Here is an 18,802-nt window from a genome sequence, read left to right on the forward strand (position 1 = left end):
AAGGAACAGTAACACCAAAAAATGAAAGTGTTTTAAAGTAATTAAAATATAATGTACAGTTGCCCTGCGCTGGTAAAACTGGTAAGTTTGCAACAGAAACCCTACTATAGTTTATATAAATGAGCTGCTATGTCAACACGGGGGCAGCCATTGAAGCTGGGAAAAAGGAGAAAAGGCACAGGCACATAGCAGATAACAGATAAGCTTTGTAGAATATAATGGGGTTTTATCTGTTATCTGCTAAGTAACCTGTGCCTTTTCTCCTGTAAATGGCTGCCCCCGTGGCTACACAGAAGCTTTATTATATAAACTATAGTAGTCTTTCTAAGGAAAACACACCAGTTGTACCAGTACAGGGCAGCATTACATTATATAGTAATTACTTTTATACACTTTCATTTTTTGGTGTTACTGTCCCTTTAAAAAGCAAGGTATACTGTATGTTCCCTTTAAAGGTGAAGTTATGTTTTCAGTTATTTACATTTTTTTACTGTTTTGCTTCTCTTTAAGATTTTTAACAATTTCATTTCAATGGATTATCTGCATTTGTATCAAAAATTAAAACTAATTCTGAGCTTCCCCTCCACTGTATATTGCATATGTGAATGCTCGAGGTATGCTATCTATTTAAAAGCCTTGCCAGGGTTAGGCTGGAACTTTGGCATCCCTGACTTAATTTCAGTTGCCAGAAAATTCTACAGTACAAATCATTCCCACCAGTGCCGTCAACCATATTGCTATAATCTAACATACGGAGCTTAGTCAGTTGCTGACCAATATTGCAATATGAACAAATGGGAAAGTGGAAATATAGAGATGCTTAGATATTCAGTGCTCAATTAAAATTGTTTTGTGTGTTTAAAGTGATAGAAGGGAGGGTAAAACACACAGAACAGGCAGGATTCTCATTAGAAGTCATTTTGCATAATTTTGGCCACTGGTCCAGTCGCATCCATGTCTAATTATAAACAATTTGTATTTTGATTAAGGAGTGCTGTTCTCATGGATCTATTAGAAAGCTTACTTTAGCCACAAGCTGCTAGGACTACAGCTCCCAAAAGTTTTTGATAGTCCAAGAGCGAAAACTGCTATGAAGCTTTAGGTCCCCTTTAGCTGTAAGAGGGGCCACCGTTCAGGGGGGCAGGTGCCACTGTGATAATAGGGAACTTGGGTAAAGTTGACAGTCCAAATTGCGGACCTCAAAAGGGATGGTCTGGTTGTGTAAATAGGCATATTTGGTCATTACTGGGTGTGACTGGGGCAGACTGGGGTCTTGGCCAAGCATGTACAATAGTGAAATCTGGGATGTGGTCCCAGTATTTATAATGGCAACTATAATTTGCAACCAGGCCCGCCACTCTAACTTTAATTGTGCTTATTTGGAGCATCACAAGAAAACCAAGTTATACTTATGCATATTTTCATGTGGTTTAACTATTTTGCTGACCTATAATGCTGCCAAAAACGCTCATTCAGAAACATAAGCTTTTTTGAAATGAATAAAAGGGCCCTGATTTCCCTGTTGGAGAGGGGGGAGCTCTGGCAAATGCTTTCTTACAAAAGGTCTGGAGACAGGAGCATCTAAATGGCAGAGGCTCCTTCCTTGAATGGAATGTCTGACATAAAAAGCAGAATTTTAATATTTTATGCATCATAAAAAGGTCTGTTAAGCAATTCATGTATTCATGCTCGGAAATGATTTATTCACGACAGGCCTGGGTTTAATGTTCTGCTTACTTGGTAAACCAGAAATAACTCATTGGTTTTTGTATCGCTTCCCACCTATTCCCTTGTCCCAGGCAAAACTGCTGCAGTCCTAGCTTTGCCTCATTCACAATGTATCTGCAACCAATCAGAACTGCAAGCACGTGGTTCTAACTGCAGGCCATAAATTATAAACAAATTATGTTTTTTTCAGAATTCCTAAAGCAGAATAAAGTATCCAAATTCAACCCATTAAAGTGGAGATTTAAGCATAAAAATATAGCAAGTTTATTAAAGGAGGCATTCACTTTAAACCTGACTTTTACTTTGTGGACAGGGATATTACAGTTCAATATATCTCTATAGCTTCTGTTTGGCTCTGATATCAGGTTGCTAGGATTGATAACTATAGAAACCAGTTATCTTTTTAAATTTCAGAATGAAGAATAAAAGTAGATTTCAAGAATGATAGATGAAGGGTGGGTATACAGTGGTTAGTATTACTCACCTGATTTTCCCCTCCAGAATGAGTTCATAGTTTATTGGCCCATGTATGGGGCTAAATCGATGTCCCTCCCAAATTATGTCTGCTTGTAAATTGTGTAGATATTTATTGAGGTTATTTCAGTGTGAGGACTGTATTTGGCCCATTAATGTGTTTCTCTTCCAATAAGTCTGAACAGGCACCAACTATAAACCAAAATCATGGGTGGCCAAATCAGGTATGTCCAGCTTTAGACATTACATAAGATGTACCAGTCAATCTAATATTTTCTTTCATTGTTATAACTGCACTTAAGTTAAACTTCAAGAGGATCCCCATGTAAAATTATGCATTACTCAGTAGCCCTGCAACATCATCTTGACTTCTGGCCCACATCAACCACTTGGTATGCTGTCCTTACTGTTAACCACATGGCATGAATATACTTTCTTAAATAAACCCAAACCATAAAAAAGATATCCTACCTCCATGTAAACAGTGTTGCTGAACCATGGCTTATCCAATAGTAAAGAGATGAAACCATGCTGGTCGCTGTAGCCTCAGGGATAGATCAATGCCACTTGGTACAGCTTTTAACTAGCACTTATGCTATCATAACCAGTGGCCTAATGAATGCGTAAAAGTTCCACAATGAGGTTCCTTCCTGCTCTGGTTGGGCCCTAAAATCGGCCACTAAAAACTGCATAGCAGCCTATCTCCCTATGTTAGATAACATAGATAGATAACAACAGGATGTTTTATATACCGCATCAGTAATTAGGTATGGGGCACTTGTTTTGGAGATCTGCAATAGAGAAATTCTGTAATGGTTTAACCTAAGCAAAACTCACACACACACTGGGATTATATTTAAATAAACCACCGCCCATGGAAATAAAGGGGGCACCAAGGAGGGTAATGAAGCAGTCTGTGGTGATACTTTGGCCACCCCTGGTTACATACAGTATATTTTCATAAAATACTATTGTATTTAAACTTACAGTAACCAGCGATTGTTCCATACATGTGCAGTCTATTGTACTGCTCAGAAATAATTTAAGTGCATTGCCTAATGCACTGTAAGGTTTTACCGGGGAGGGTTTAAGTGTACTTCTGTGATTAATGAAAACCGTTGATTTGGCTGAATAAAGCATTTTTTCCTTTTCAAAGGGAAAGTGTCATTAAGTGTTTGTAAGTGAAAGTATGTATAAAGGCAGCCATGCTTCATGTAGTGTTGTTGGTAAATAACAAGAGAAAGCCTCTTTTTCTCCGACACATGCAGCAATCAAGGATCTTGGTAGGGCCAATGGCCTAGGGAACAGTTCTCTATCGACCTTGCAATAAGGTGGACTACATTTAGGTTTGGAAGGTATATTACTGAGAGAATCATAGAATTTGATGCTACAGGGCTGATTATTGGAATCTGGATTAGGGTTTACTGGTTTCTGAACTGCCATGTAATTTTATCGAATTAATTAGCCTTGTATATATATTGTATAATGTCAATGTATAAAGTCAGTTCCTAAACTCAGGTAAGATGAGCCTTTCAGTAGAGGCCTGCTCATTCTATCCGCTGTCAGTTTCAATGATTCCTCAGCATGTGGTTGCCATTCCTCAGGGAAAAAAACACTGTCAAACCTGCTGCTAAAATGTACTTTTGGAATTGCTCCAGCTGCATCCTCCCCACCCATCTCTCAGTAATAACAAGCACAGGGTGCCATCACTAGCTGCCTGCTTCTTTATTTATGTTGGTTGAAAGCTGGAGTAATTAGTGTAGTACAGAATGCGCGGGAGGTTATTATTCTATATATGAGGGTCAAATCAGTTTAAAAGATATCTAGCCAAGGAGGAAAAATTAGCAATCCTGTTCTGGCCGCAGAGCCCACATGCAGCACAGAACTCATTTCATATTGCATAAGATGATGATTTAGAATTCACCTGGCAGATTCCGTCCTTTGTACCATTTGTTTGCAATGCATTGTGGTCATGTCAAAGACAATCGTACAAAGCTTCAGCCTTTTCCCATCTTGCAACAGTCAGAATAAATCTTTTTTTTATTATCCTTTACTGTACACAGATGCCTCAGGAACAGTACGCTCACAGAAGCACGCTCTCCAGCAATGAGGGGCCGCACGTGTACAAGGTGGGAATATACGGCTGGAGGAAGAGGTGCCTGTATTTTTTTGTGCTGCTCCTTATGATTCTTATCCTGGTGAACCTAGCCATGACCATCTGGATCCTCAAAGTCATGAACTTTACTATTGTAAGTAACCATGGAAACAAGGCAGAATGGGATAGGCAGATTTGGTATTAAGCACAAAAATTTAGGAGGATTTGATATGGAAAAAAGATGCATTATTGTGAATTATTTTGTTTTGCACTGAATGTATAAGGCAGAAGGTGCCATCAAAGAGCCATTTTTTCAGCAACAGAGGCTACGCTGTGGGGGCACTGTCTCTCTGTGATCTTGTAGCCAGAGATGCAGAAAGTCCAGTCAAAGGGTTATCTTAAAGAAGGAGCAATTCACAGCAGGCAGCTGGTTCTCACCCCATGTGAAATGTAAAGAATTTAATTAAATATGTATCTGACCACATCAACGGTGAGGCTGGGCACATCAGGAAGGATGCTACTGAGCAAGTAAATCAAAGACTTATCTCCAATAAGAAAATGTGCAGACTACAGCAGGATATGCTTTTTTCATCAGTAGGCGATGCAGGCAATCCAACCAAGGGTTTATATGACAGTAGAAGCTGCAGGGAGCATAGCCTGGATGCTATCTCTCATAATAACCTTAACTAAAGTAGGGCCAGGTTACGGCTTTGGGGCTCACTGGCAAATGGCTTGGGGGACAGATTTAGGAGCTTGGAGTGTAGGCAGTTATCATACAGTCAGAATGTCTACATCTTGCACGGACACACACAAAAGAGAGTAGATACTAGGGGCAGATATTTTGCTTTGTTAAAAACAGCGACAAAATTTGGCACACATCATACAATCAGTGTAATTCCTTAATGCTTTTTTACTTCTGATGGAACCTAAGAACCTAAAATGTATCGTTCAGACGGCGAACTTCTCCATTTATTTTACACAGCTTTTTACACTGTTTATCAGTGAATTTCATTTTATACAGAATAATAAATTGGCCCTTTAGAGCAGGGATTTATATGTATTGTATTTAGATGTATTGGGATGCTGAGAAACCAATAAACAATAACTTCTTTTATTCAAGTTCCCAAGGTCCAACCTTTGTTCAGGACCCCTCTGGCCCATAACAAGACATTGGTGTATCAGCCTTTGAGTGATACTGATTATTTAGAACAGCAAAATATTCACCCCAAATCTCAAGCTGGGCTTACAGCTGCATCTAGGAGAGAGAATAGTCATTATCCCCAAAGTTTACCCCAACTGGCTTTCAGGGTGAGCCTCCCTCCTGCTACAGCTCCTCATTTTTGGAACAACAGCAATAGCCAAGTCCAGACGGACTTTTTAAAAAATGAAATGCCTAAAAGGGGTAATTTTAAGAGATTTCTAAAAGCCCCAATAGTGCTTACTATGACTGCTTGGAAGACAGATTTGTTAAAACTGGGAGAACAAGAGCTATGTTTGAGCAGGTAGTCCTGAATGGTTTAATGTTTATATTACAAAAAGGAATGATGGTAACACATACAGATATGTTACAGAAGGTAATGCTGGGAGTAACTGCAGTTATGTTACCCCAGGGATTGCTGGGAGTACAGACAGATATGTTACAGAAGGGAATTCCGGGATGGAAGTGTTAGTGTTGGAAATGCATAGGCTGATAAATATTTTATAGAAGGGGATGTAGGGAGTGTAGACATACAGTATTAATATACAAACAGAAGATACTGGGTTCAGGGTCAGATAAATGTTTTACAGCATTGAGTTTTTTTCCAGCAGTTCCCATCATGCATTGTGCACATTCAAATACTCTGTCACCTAGTTATTGGCACTTATACCTATGACTGTGTATGTGTGTACGGTCTCATTATTTTTCATATTGTTCTATTATAGGTGATTTTAAATAACTTATTTTACATTATATCATTATCTTCTATCATTTGATTTTCATGGTATATTTTGGACCATTAAGGCAAAGCTTCTTTGTATCCACAGTAGGAATATCACTGTGTAAAGATTAAATGGCTGTATGTCAATAGAAAATGAACCTGCAAGTAGTTCACTGGCATCAAATCACAGAAATGTAAAGGATGATATTTCTTAACTATGTCTACTAGCTAGTAATGTTGTTGAATGCAGAGGCCACACAGGTTAATAGATAGTGTGTTATGCATTGAACCCCATCTCTTTTCTTTCCCCACAATTGAACTGAAATAAGGAAAGGATTACTACAATACAACTTGTATTCTAATTATCAAAGGACTGCAAGGGGGGTTATAAAGAGTCCAGTTCTTTACAAGGGGTCTTTACTGCTTAAAATATAATCTGAGAGGTAGCACATTAGGCTGAGTAAGGAGTTAACATCACAATACGGAAAACACTGCACAAGGGGCATAGAAACCTGTACAAGCAATGAGATTCAGGGAGGATTTTGTGCAAATATCATCATTTTCTGAGTAATCCCAGTGTCTCTGCAGGGAGCACGCCTTGCTTTGTAATTAAAGGCTTTTGTGCGAGAATGTATTGAGAACAAATGGTTTCATTTCACCTGGCGTCCTTTTATGTAGACAGTCGATGCACCAATGGATTACAGTATCCCTAGCATTAGGGGAACGTTTTCCGCTTCGTATCTTATCATTTCAGAGTGGGAATGTACAGAATGGATAAATATGTATCTCATGCACAAATGTTAATTTTAAACAATGATCTCAGCTGGAGTACTCTCAGTACTAAACCATAATACTACAATAGCATAGAGCTTGCTGCAGGAGGCATTAAAACAGGCTGCTCACAAGAACTTGGTCTAGTACTGCACGGCCTGATTTAGAATTCCACCAGTCACATGTTAAAGGGGCAGTATGCTCCCTTGTTCAACATAAGTTCAATGAACAGGACAGCTATTTAACTAAACAGGGAGAACAAAGAAACTAAAAAAAACTATTTTCATTTTCCAACTTCCTAGTTCTTGCGTGCATTTCTTTAGGAAGGGAAAAGGTAGTTAATCAGATTACCAGCGAACCATCAGCATAATGGAATCCTGCTGTTAGCAAACCACAGACAGACTCAATAAAGAGGGGATGGCTGCGGCTGTTTATACAAAGGTATCAATTTAAATCTCAATTTAAGCTAATTAATTACAGGGTAGTAAAGGTTGAGAGAGAGCAATGATACCTTAGTGGTACCTGTAACAGATGATAATAGATTGTCCTTGTAGGTATTTTATAATTCATTTCTCCCACTGGCTCCGCCCAATCATTATTTTATTTGATCAGTCAGTAACAACAGTTACTAAATCAATTTCGTGATGTTCCTTCAGTCATGAATGCAATCATTCATAATTACATTTTATGGTGCATTGATTCGGACATCCAGTAGCTTTCATGAGGTGTTCCTTCTATCTGGGTCAGTGGTTCCCGAACCATGGGTGCTTGAAACTGTTGTACAGTGGGGAGACTCACCTTGAAGGCCATCTAGGGTAAAATTTGGGGAAAATGTCTATTGGCTCTCCTAGATATCCCCAATAGACTCAAACCTGTGTATTATAAAGAATAATGTCTCCCTTTTGTAAAATACGAGGATATTAGATGGCACCTCTGAGTTCCATGACTTGTATAAAAGCACCTTGCCTTGGACCTCAAGCCTTTATGGGCATGGAACTCCTCAATGACTTATAATATCCATATATTTTAGGGTAAAATGGGGGGGCTACATTTTTCAATATATATGTAGGCAAGGCTCTGTAATTGCATTTGCAATTATTTTTTGGTTACTTATTTTGGACATTGGGGGAGCATTTCAGAATTTTATGGAGCATTTTTATCCACTTTAATGCCCTGCTTTCATGGAATGCATATTTATAGTGCCTTTTCTGTTTGTCTATATGTTTCACAGAATATATATGGATCCCATTTTCCACCGCCAGCATGATAAGTACATTGATTGAATATGTTGTATATTCTAAGGTAACGGCTGTTGAGCGGTTTGGACACAAGTGCTCAAGGCTTTAGGCTGAAATTCTGTTAAAGATATTTTAAATTATTGAAAAAAAAAGGATGGGGAGTATTATATGGCTTAATTCCCTTTAGTTATTTAAAAGTGTAAGCTTGGAAAAAGATTTCAAGTGACCAATGAGCTGTACAGTCTAGCCACCCATGTTTCAATTTTCACAACCCCCCCCCCAAAAAAAAAACCCAGACACAGTTCTTCATAGAAATAGAATATTTTGTATGACTGAGCAGTTAATGCCCTCTTAAAGGGCCACTATAACCTAAAAATGTTCTACTGAATATCTATGTTATTAGAGTAGTATGGTCTCTTAATACCACTACCACTGGAAGGCTATGGGTGATAAGAGCTGTCAGCCTGAGAATAATAAATGTTTTAGGCAAGACTCAATCCTTGCAAGTGGAGCTGGTAACACCCTCAAAGGAGCTAATTATAATTCCATTAGATTAGAGGTTGTAGGTACTTTTTGTGGTTCAAATCCTCTTGACTTTGGTCTTGGCTTCTGTTAGCTCCTAACAAAGTAATAGATATACAGCAGGACAATGCATTGGTTTAATAGTTTAAAGAATATGTAATGAAAGGATTTGGGTTATAAGAAACCTTATAAGAGGTCAGCCTGAGAACAATGAAGGCTCAGAAAAGACTGAAACTGCAAGTGTAGATGGTATAAGCCTAATGGAAGCCCCTAAAAAGTAAGAGACTAATATTTATTTCCATTAGATCAGAGGTTGTGGGACTTTTTTGTTTCAAGACCCCTTTGGAGGAGCACATTTTGGTCAGGGCCTCTGTAATCCAAACCAAGGATATCTAGGGCATCAAGTAAGCTTTCACCCAAAATCTTTCCCTAACTGGACTTTCAGGTATATCTAAGAGAGCAAACAGACATTCCTCCAAAATGTCACCCTCACTGGCCTTCAGGCTGAGTCTGCATGCCACTGCTCCTTGGCCCACCAGGCATGCTATAGCTGTCCATTTGCCCTGCAGAATATCTGAATTTCACAATTACAAAGTATATTGGGCCTTTAAAAATCGCATGCGCTATTTTGCTTACCATGCAATGACCATTTTGGTTGGTTCCACTGAGTGGCATGCTAGGACAGAGCATTATTAGTGCTGATTTAAGTGACACACTGTCTCCATTCGGCATTCTAAAGGTTGATTTGGTACTACCATAATGTCAGTCATACAATGGTTAAGTGGAAGTGCAAGGTGGTCCAATAACTTCTTACTAATTTACTCATGTGTATAATTACCTAAATATACAGTGGGGTGTGATGGTAATGGGGTCATTTATACCTCACTGTGAGCATGGCATTGTGCCATTCTAGATTATTCTACTAATAGGAAAAATCTATTTTCCTTACAGCTAGCCTTTATCAGGGTAATGAGCTCTGTTTGAGAATTCTCACCACCAATAAAAAAAATCACCCCCTTTTGTTCTTTTCCCAAGATAATATTATTATTCCATTTTCCAGTGTTATCCTGCAGTAATTTGAATTCTATCGGATAATTAATTTTCATTTCCATTAAATTTCTAAACAAATTGTTCGGCAACGATTTGCTAAGAAAAACATAAAAAGGAGAAAGACGCTCATAAGAATCAAAGGAAAGTTCATATTGATGTGTGTTGCTTCATTTGAACCCCCTGTTTCCTATAGTAATTGGCTATTTCTGTCATTTTAATTAAGCAGGCGGCAATTCAGTATTTATCAATAGCAGTCATGCAGACTTGCCTGACTTGTACGGAAAGCTATCCTTTCTTTATTGCATTCATAGCTTTATAATGAAAAAGGATTATGCCTTGTTGTAATAGACATTTGTCAGAATTTTAGCATTAATAGGATACCATGCCCTTAAGTGTTTCTGCTTAATTGTGCATTCTACTATGGTGTCTTTAGGGAATAAGAAAATCCAATGAGTTGTTTTTACTCTTGAAAGTCCATTAATATGCTCCAATCATATTGTGCTGTTCTTTTGGGGTGCTTAACCACACCCCCTTATTACCCTTATGTCACACACACACAGGTTCAATAATTTAGGTGCCATTGTTTTTTTTTAAAAACAACAGTTAACTGCAAATGCTGGATCTTGGAACAGTTTCTTAGATGTTGCCTCAAAATGGTACAATGGCAATACAATTACATGCCAGTATGTTTATTTTGTTCAATGGTATTACGCACAGGCAGGGCATTAATAACAGCCAGTGGTAGTACCCTTAGTACTACCACCCTTAGAGTGGTGCTCCTCACAAGATCTCTCTATCACCATTGAACTTGACCTCTTGAGTCCTATACTGGAGGGTGACACCCTGGGCACTAAATCTTTCTTTTCTCCTTGTTGGGAGACTCTGGCTGCTATTCTAACTACCCTCAACCTGACTGTCACTTTTAGAGTGAGACCCTGAAAGAGATCCTTGCTCTAACTTCTCCTGCAGAGGTCTCCTTCAGGCTCTCCAGGTCTTCTACTTCAGGCTTTCCACTGCTTCTCTCTAGTGAGTAAATTCCAAAGAGACAGAACCACAGAGTGGCTTACTTGTAAAAGACTATGGATACTTGGCATTACTGACCAATAAATAACTAACTTTCAAACCCTAAAAGGCCAAGCCCAGTGCTGGAATTAACCATTAAGCAAACTTCTCTAAACAAAGGTTAACAAATATACTCAGGAGGCCATCGATAATCTGCCTAAATCCAAGGAACCTCTAACTACCAATTATTTAGACAGTCATTTATGGGTTTGGTGGACCCTATAAAAATAATGATATGTGGCCCATTAACTTTTAGTTACACCACTGCCACCATCAATTTGTCCATAATAGAAACCAATGGTTTTTATACATTCTGGTGTTCTCATGGATGTAACCTATAAACCTCATATTTGTAAAGAGTCAAAGCTACGCAAGGATTTATTTAAGAGCATAAGAAAAAAGGGATGCAGGCATTGTGTTTCTGAAATGTTTTCACAAAGTGTTTTTCCTCACTACAATAGCAAAGATTTTTACAGTTAGACCTATGACCCCTCCATCTCATGTCCCTGCAATCTTTTAATGGAGGTCTGAGGGCACAATCCATTACCCTTTTTCTACTCCCTCGGGGACCGTGCTTGATAATGCAGTGAAGGTGCCAAGCTTTTTACATTTTCTATTTTCAATAATATTCTATATATACCATATTTTTCTAGTAAAGTCCCATTGTCTTGAGTTCCAGTCTGGATACTGTTTGGATGCTTATATATTCTATGACAATATGCATTTGATTTTTTTTCATGAAATGTAAAATATTATTTCATAATATCAGATGTTTCAGATGTTTTCATCTTCCATGATGAATCAAATCCATCCTGAAGGGCTACAGAGCAAGACGTTACAAAATTTAAAAAGACCAGATTTAAATGACATGGGTACCTCCAGCAGCAACATGTTAGGTTTGCAAACTATCACTTTCAAAATATATCAGTAAAGTTACCTGCTTTGCGTGACCGAGGAGAAGGGGGGGGGGGGGGGGGGAAGGAAAGTCATTTTGGCAATTTACTTCCAATAGATTTGCCACATTAGTGCCACCCAGAACACTATATTTATATAGCATGTGCAGAACCAATGTGTTGGAAGTGCACAAAAAATAAAAATACAAAATAGTGAAATATGTTTTAAAAGTTAATGAAACTAAAGTGAAAGAGTTGTGCCTATAACTCCAAATAACAAAGTGCACATAAAATCCCAAATCGCAGTGTGGTGTAGTTGCACACTCACCAGATGGTAATTAAGATATGCAGAGGTAAATGAAATCCACTGTTGATAGAAGTAGGTTCAAGATCTCCATTCAGTTTGGAAAAGCCAAAGATAAAACAGAATATAGTGTAATACCCTTTATTAAAAATAGTCCTGCTGCAGTACAGGCTACTTACAGTATCTGGATAAGAACAAAACGTATCACAAACACGTATCTCTACTAGTGATGGGCGAAATGTTTGCCAGGCATGGATTCGCGGCAAATTTCCGCATTTTGCCATTGGCAGATTGTTTCACAAAACGGATGGAAAAATTCGCTGTGGAAAAATTCGCCGCACGTCCAAAAATTGTCGTGGGCGTCAAAAGAATAGCCGCGGGCGTCAAAAGAATTGCCGCGGGTGTCAAAAGAATAGCCGCGGGCTACAAAATAATAGCCACGCAACAAAATAATAGCCACGCAACAAAATAATAGCCGTGGGCAACAAAAGAATAGTCGCGGGCGACAGTTTTTTTGGCGCACGACATTCTTGCCGTTTCGCGAATTTTTCGCCGTTTTGCAGATCTTTTGAAAGATTCACAAATTTTTCTGTGAAGCGAAATGGAACAGATTCGCTCATCACTAATCTCTACACATTTCACGTGTCCGACATGCTGCATCAGGAGCAATAAAAATGTGATCTAAAAACATCATCTTATATTGCCAAATCACGTGCATAAAATGGTGATTAAGATGAGAAACAGCTGACCCAAAGAGCATAGGTGCACCTTAAACATAAACCAATGGGGAAAAAGACATGAACCAATGGGAAAAAGTAGGAGGGAGTAGTGCCAAAAACCCATATAATTGTGATCCGCCCACCATATAGAGGAGCTGCATACAAATCCCATGAATCCCCCCTGGCCAGATTTGTTTTTTATTTTTATTTTCCTCTCTCTTTTCCATTTAGTCCTTGTACTTTCTTTTACCTTTTCTCCTTCCACCCCTTTCCATCTCATAACATAAAAAACTAAATTAAAAACAAAAGCTAAATTAAAATGCTGCCAAATCTAGCTCTATATTTAGACCATGAGGTTGTAGTGTGTTTAGTTTAAAAATCCAGTAGGTCTCGCTCTGACGTAATCTAATGAATCTATCACCCCCTCTGGTGTAAAGAGGAAATTTGTTCTAATCCCAAAAACACCAGCCCAGTGGGATTGCAATTATGTACCATCTTAAAGCGATACTGACACCAGAAATTAAACCTTTTTTTACATCTATCATAACATTGTCTTTGCATGACCTTCATTTTTGCCATAAAAGTATTTGCCCAATGCTTTTATATTACCTGTCTGATCCCCCATGTTCCCCTATAAGAGGGCTGCCATTTTTGTCCAGCAGAGGGCCGTTAGCATTAGAAGCTATAACTGACAGGCTGAGAAGGAACAGTCAGGTTGGCAAAACAGTCAGGTTTAGGAACTTCAAGTAACAATTATTTACAAAAGCAAATCTCTCAGCGAAAATCAATTAACATGACCTATAGGCAACTTTTTATGTACATTCATATTTTGAGGAGTCATTTTTTAGTGTCAGTATCACTTTAAAGTGTCGCCAGACACCATGGTTATTTTTGCCGATTTTAATATTATGTTTTATATATGTTCCCTTATTCTAGTACCGATGGATCTAATAGTTCTCCGTACATACCACTTATTACAAGGACACACCAATAAATAAACCACGTAAACAGCAATATACCCTCTATGTGTAATTTCTTGGGGGCTACATAAGAGCAAGTAGTGCATCTCTTTTTGCCACATTTATATGTCCCCTTTAAACCAAAGTTGTTGATGCATTTTCTATCATCATTAGTGCCCCATACTTTTGAAGGAGCTAACAAATTATTGAGAGTTTTAGACTTTTTTTATAATAGACCTGCGCGTTCTATACGCCTCGGTGTTGAACTTAGTGTAAAAGTTATATATATATAACATCCTTGCAACGGGGAGTTTTTTCACCAATAAAGTATTCCTATCAGTATCCTGTGCCAACTGTTTGGCTTCATTCAACCATTGTCCCTATTTGGTCTCCATTACTAAATAGAGTGAGGTCTAAATAGTTGGTACAGGTATGGGATCCCTTATCCGGAAATCTGTTATCCAGAAAGCTCCGAATTAAGGAAATCCCATCTCCCATAGACTCCATTTTAATCAAATAATTCAGAGTTTTAAAACGGATTTCCTTTTTATCTGTAGTACCTTACTAAGTACCTTGTAAATGATGCAACTAAAGGTCCCCATACACAGGCCGATTCTAGCTGCCGATATCGGACCGATAAGAAAAAAAAAATCTGGCTGGGGATTCATGGGATTTGTATGCGGCTCCTCTATATGGTGGGCGGATCACAATTATATGGGTTTTTGGCACTACTCCCTCCCCCTTTTCCCCATTGGTTCATGTCTTCTTCCCCATTGGTTTATGTTTAAGGTGCGCCTCTTTGGGTCAGCTGTTTCTCATCTTAATCACCATTTTATGCATGTGATTTGCCAATATAAGATGATGTTTTCAGATCACATTTTTATTGTGTCTGATGAAGCGTGTCGGACACGCGAAATGTGTAGAGCTGTTTGTGATATGTTTTGTTCTTATCCAGATACTGTAAGTAGCCTGTACTGCAGCAGGACTATTTTTAATAAAGGGTATTACACTATATTCTGTTTTATGTTTTGCTTTTCAAAATTGAATGGAGCTCTTGAACTTACTTCTATCAACAGTGGATTTCATTTACCTCTGCATATCTTAATTACCATCTGGTGAGTGTGAAACTACACCACACTGCGATTTGGGATTTTATGTGCACTTTGTTATTTGGAGTTATAGGCACAACTCTTTCACTTTAGTTTCATTAACTTTTAAAACATATTTCACTATTTTGTATTTGTATTATAATTTTTTATGCGCTTCCAACACATTGGTTCTGCACATGTTTTAATACCCATCCAAGAGGGGTATTTTCTTTGGAGGAAGCAGCAAGAGATTTGAGAACTATGTTTATTGTCTACATTGAAGGCTGAAAGTAATTAAGCACGAGGACACCTATAGCACTGAGTATCACTTACAAACTTTTTTATATTTATTTAGCAGAAAGCTTTATCATACCTGATACCTGTTTGTTTAAGAAAGCAGCTGCCATTTTGGTTTGGTCTTTGTAGTTTTTGCTGCAGTTATAGCCATTGGAAGCTCAGATTACACATTCCTAAGGGAAGGGGAAGTGAGTTCTTATGGGAGGGAGAATCTGGAGAAGGGAGGGGGAGAGGGAGAGAGGAGAGAACTGAGCAGACTCGTGCCCTAAACCTGAAGGAACCCTAAAAGAGAGGAAGTCTGATACCGAAGAACATGTTCACAAAAAAGGAGACAAAAATCCTTTGTTTCTTTTTGAGAGGAACCAGTGCAGCTTTTCTGTGAGTGCTTATGGCTGTATTTACATAGACCTTTCTGATAAAGCTTACTTAGTTTTTACCTTTCCTTCTCCTTTAGTAAATCAGCCCCAAATATGTAATATCATTTAGTCATGCAACCAAGGCAACAATTAATTAGTTGTCTTGTGGTCACTTGATTAACATTGCTCCCACACTTAGATAGTACCAAGGAACAGTAACTAAAAACCAAATAAAAACTAGAGAACATTATGTGGGATAAATGATGATGAAGTTGAAAAGTAAGATAGTGCTGTTTAAACATTCCTCTCATACTAAACAGATGCATTGAGGTTTCTGGGCAATTTTTCTTTTTGAAGCGTTTGTGTTTTGGGCTTAAGCTGTACAGTACAAACCATATTATGTTAAAGAACATTTAATCAGCCGCAAATATGAAATTAACGAGTGGGTAAATAGCCGATGATGAATTCTTATTACTCTTAATGTGAGAAAAAAGCTTTTTAGATTTGAATAACCAAACACATTTTATATATAATTTTTCCCTTCATCTAGAAAAGAAACACTGCGTCCACGTTACCTTTCACAAAGCGCCATTACTCTCTCCCACTCTGACGCATCAGTGGGAAATGGCTGCAACCTGTTAGTGCCTGGGAAATTAAAGATTATTTGCATTTAATTAAAGAGCTGTGCACTGGGTAACAACAAAGCAAGTTAACATACTGGGAGAGAGAGCTTGCTCTCAGCAGATATCTAATTGGTCTCTTCACTACAAGCCAGCAAATGAGACTTGAATGAGGCATTTGGGTGCTCCCTACTGTGACTTTTGTTGGATTGTGTTGGAACTTTCCAAACCTTTACAAGATCAGGCTGCTTACTAAACCAGTAATGAAACCGTTCATCTTGCTTGATGTTTATTATGCATTTTTTAGACCATGCTTGTTCACAAGTTATTTTAATTTTCCTCTTTAATTAGGTATAATATTTGCAAAGCTTTGCTACTCCTCAAGACAATTTTAAGCGTGTAATGTGATGTAGCCTCAAATGTAATATTGGAATTCAGACACCCGTGACCCATTCTAATTATCAGTCTATGGTATTATTGAAATGAGAAAATGTTTAAGTATTTTTGAAGTATTTTATAAATGTCTCCTCCCAGGAGAGTCTTTGTAAAACTCTAGGTTGTGGGGATTAGCTCACTTCCTATGTAAAAAACATGAAGAGATCTCAATTCACATGGCTAGAAAAGAGAAAAAACAGAACTTATTTCCTTGGAAAATTCAAGGGCCATTTCAGCTGCAGCTAACGTTCAGCCATGCTTAGATTTTCTTCTGTTGCATTGTACTGATATTGGGATGGATTTGTTGTACTTATGTGAAGACCAGTAAAGGACTGATGAGAGGGTTTAATGTTGTATTGACCTATACTCTTATTGTGTAGCGGTATGCAGGTCAACGTTCAACCCTTGAATTAAATATATAAGGCAGTAGAACAAAGCTGAACCTAGAACAAGTTTGTTCTTTACTGGACCTATGCCTTAATACCATTTATTTGAAGCATAAGAAAGCATAAGAAAATATCTATAGACAAAAACATGGTTGTGCCTGTGTCTCCCATTGTAGCAAACCTACATAAAAGAATAGAAAAAGAAAGCCTTCAAGGAAATAGCACCAATCATTGTTTTAGATATGTACGATACCCGGGTCAAGATTAAAACAGATAAGTGTTCCAGCCTCCATTAAACACATAAATTCGATGGACAAAACTATCAAGTTCATAAGGCAAGATGTAAAAGATGGCAAATTGGCTTTTTTTGGACTTTGAAATCCATGTGGCATAGGGTGGATGTTGAAGTATACAGGAACCACACTCATACTGACCAGTATTTGCTGTATGATGTTAGCCAATGTATAACCCTTAAGGGCTTAAGGGTTATACAGTACATTGACTCAGTTGAACTGCTTGCATGTGTGGTGAATGTTTTCAAAATAACCCAGATAACCCAAGTCCAGTTGCTTTAGCCTTATTTCTACACATTATTTCTACTAGATCCTGTATATCATGACCTGAATGAAGACATCTGGTTAATGACTTTTTCAACCTAATACTGCAATTTAGTAGAAAGTTCTACAAAAAATAGAATGAAAGGTCCACCTACAATTGCTCCACCTGCTTGATCTAAGCAGTTCTGCATTTATGTTGTAGCTATCTCCTAATGTTATTATATTATTGCTCCTAATATTAGGTGGTAATAAGAGCATTCCTCCCCACAGCCCCTGTAGAAGGAACCATCCAGATTCAAAAGAAGGGCAAGTTTGCCTGAACAAGACTGGGGTTTTTGTTGTATAAGGAACATAGCTGGATGTAACTAGACATGTCTGTGGTACATTGGGGTGTCTTTGCAGAGTGGAAGAAGCACGCCAGTGGGTCGGCAATACCTTTAAATCATTTATTTGCAGAAATAAACAAACAGCACAAGCTTTTGGGGGTGACCCCTTCTTCAGGAGTCACCCCCAAAGCTTGTGCTGTTTGTTCATTTCTGCAAATAAATGATTTAAAGGCATTGCCAACACACTGGTGTGCTTCTTTCCCTCTGCAAAGATATATAGAAAAAAGGCTTGGGAGCGGCCGTTGAAGTCAAGCACCCTCTGAGAACATGTATGTAAGTGATGTGCTGAAGATTTTTCTTTATGTACATTGGGGTATAACATAAAGATCTTACATTTTTCAACAGGGAATGTTGGGATATCTAAAGATATGGGTCCATATGATGAAAAAATGCCAGCCATTTCTCTCTGAATAGAGTTTGCGTGTCATTTGTTTGAAGAGTTTTATGAAGAAACAAAAATGGCTCATGTTTTGGAAATTAGATTTTTTAATCAATTATTGCATCCATATGCTACATTTGTCACTATTCTTACTGATGACAAAGTGAAGTGATCCTTGATCATGACATACATTATGTCATGGATATTGTTATTGTGTGACTTATCTCTAAGGCCTTAAACTTTATCTTTTGATTGCTGGGAAAAAACATATTTATTCTCTCAATGTAAGAGTTTTGTTTACACTGAATCCTATTCCTGTTACATTTTTTGTGATTGTTGTTGTGAAGTGTTTTTAGGACTGGTGCCAATTCATATGATAAGACAAATAAAGACATTTACATGCAACATGCAACACCATTTGGTTGAATGAAATCAGGTTGCTGTTCAATAGTGTTGGATTAGATTGTGTAATATGTTATAAAGCTGTCCTTTTTACCTTTCTGTAGCCTGCATACACTATTAGGTACAGATAAACACAACCCATATAATTTAGAGATAAATATC

The 18,802-nt window shown here is 38.0% G+C and overlaps 1 protein-coding gene across 5 annotated transcripts in view; it reads left to right on the plus strand.

Annotated features, from left to right (window-relative positions):
• sgcd (sarcoglycan delta) overlaps window positions 1-18,802 on the plus strand; it is a 378,830-nt gene that overhangs the window by 251,134 nt on the left and 108,894 nt on the right. For all 5 annotated transcript variants that reach the window (XM_018092814.2, XM_004912789.4, XM_004912790.4 and 2 more), the window contains one exon: window positions 4,266-4,451. In XM_018092814.2, the coding sequence (XP_017948303.1) occupies window positions 4,266-4,451 (186 nt within the window). The remainder of the gene's footprint in view (window positions 1-4,265; window positions 4,452-18,802) is intronic.

This window comes from Xenopus tropicalis, chromosome 3 (assembly GCF_000004195.4).
Source record: "Xenopus tropicalis strain Nigerian chromosome 3, UCB_Xtro_10.0, whole genome shotgun sequence".
Lineage (NCBI taxonomy): Eukaryota > Metazoa > Chordata > Amphibia > Anura > Pipidae > Xenopus > Xenopus tropicalis.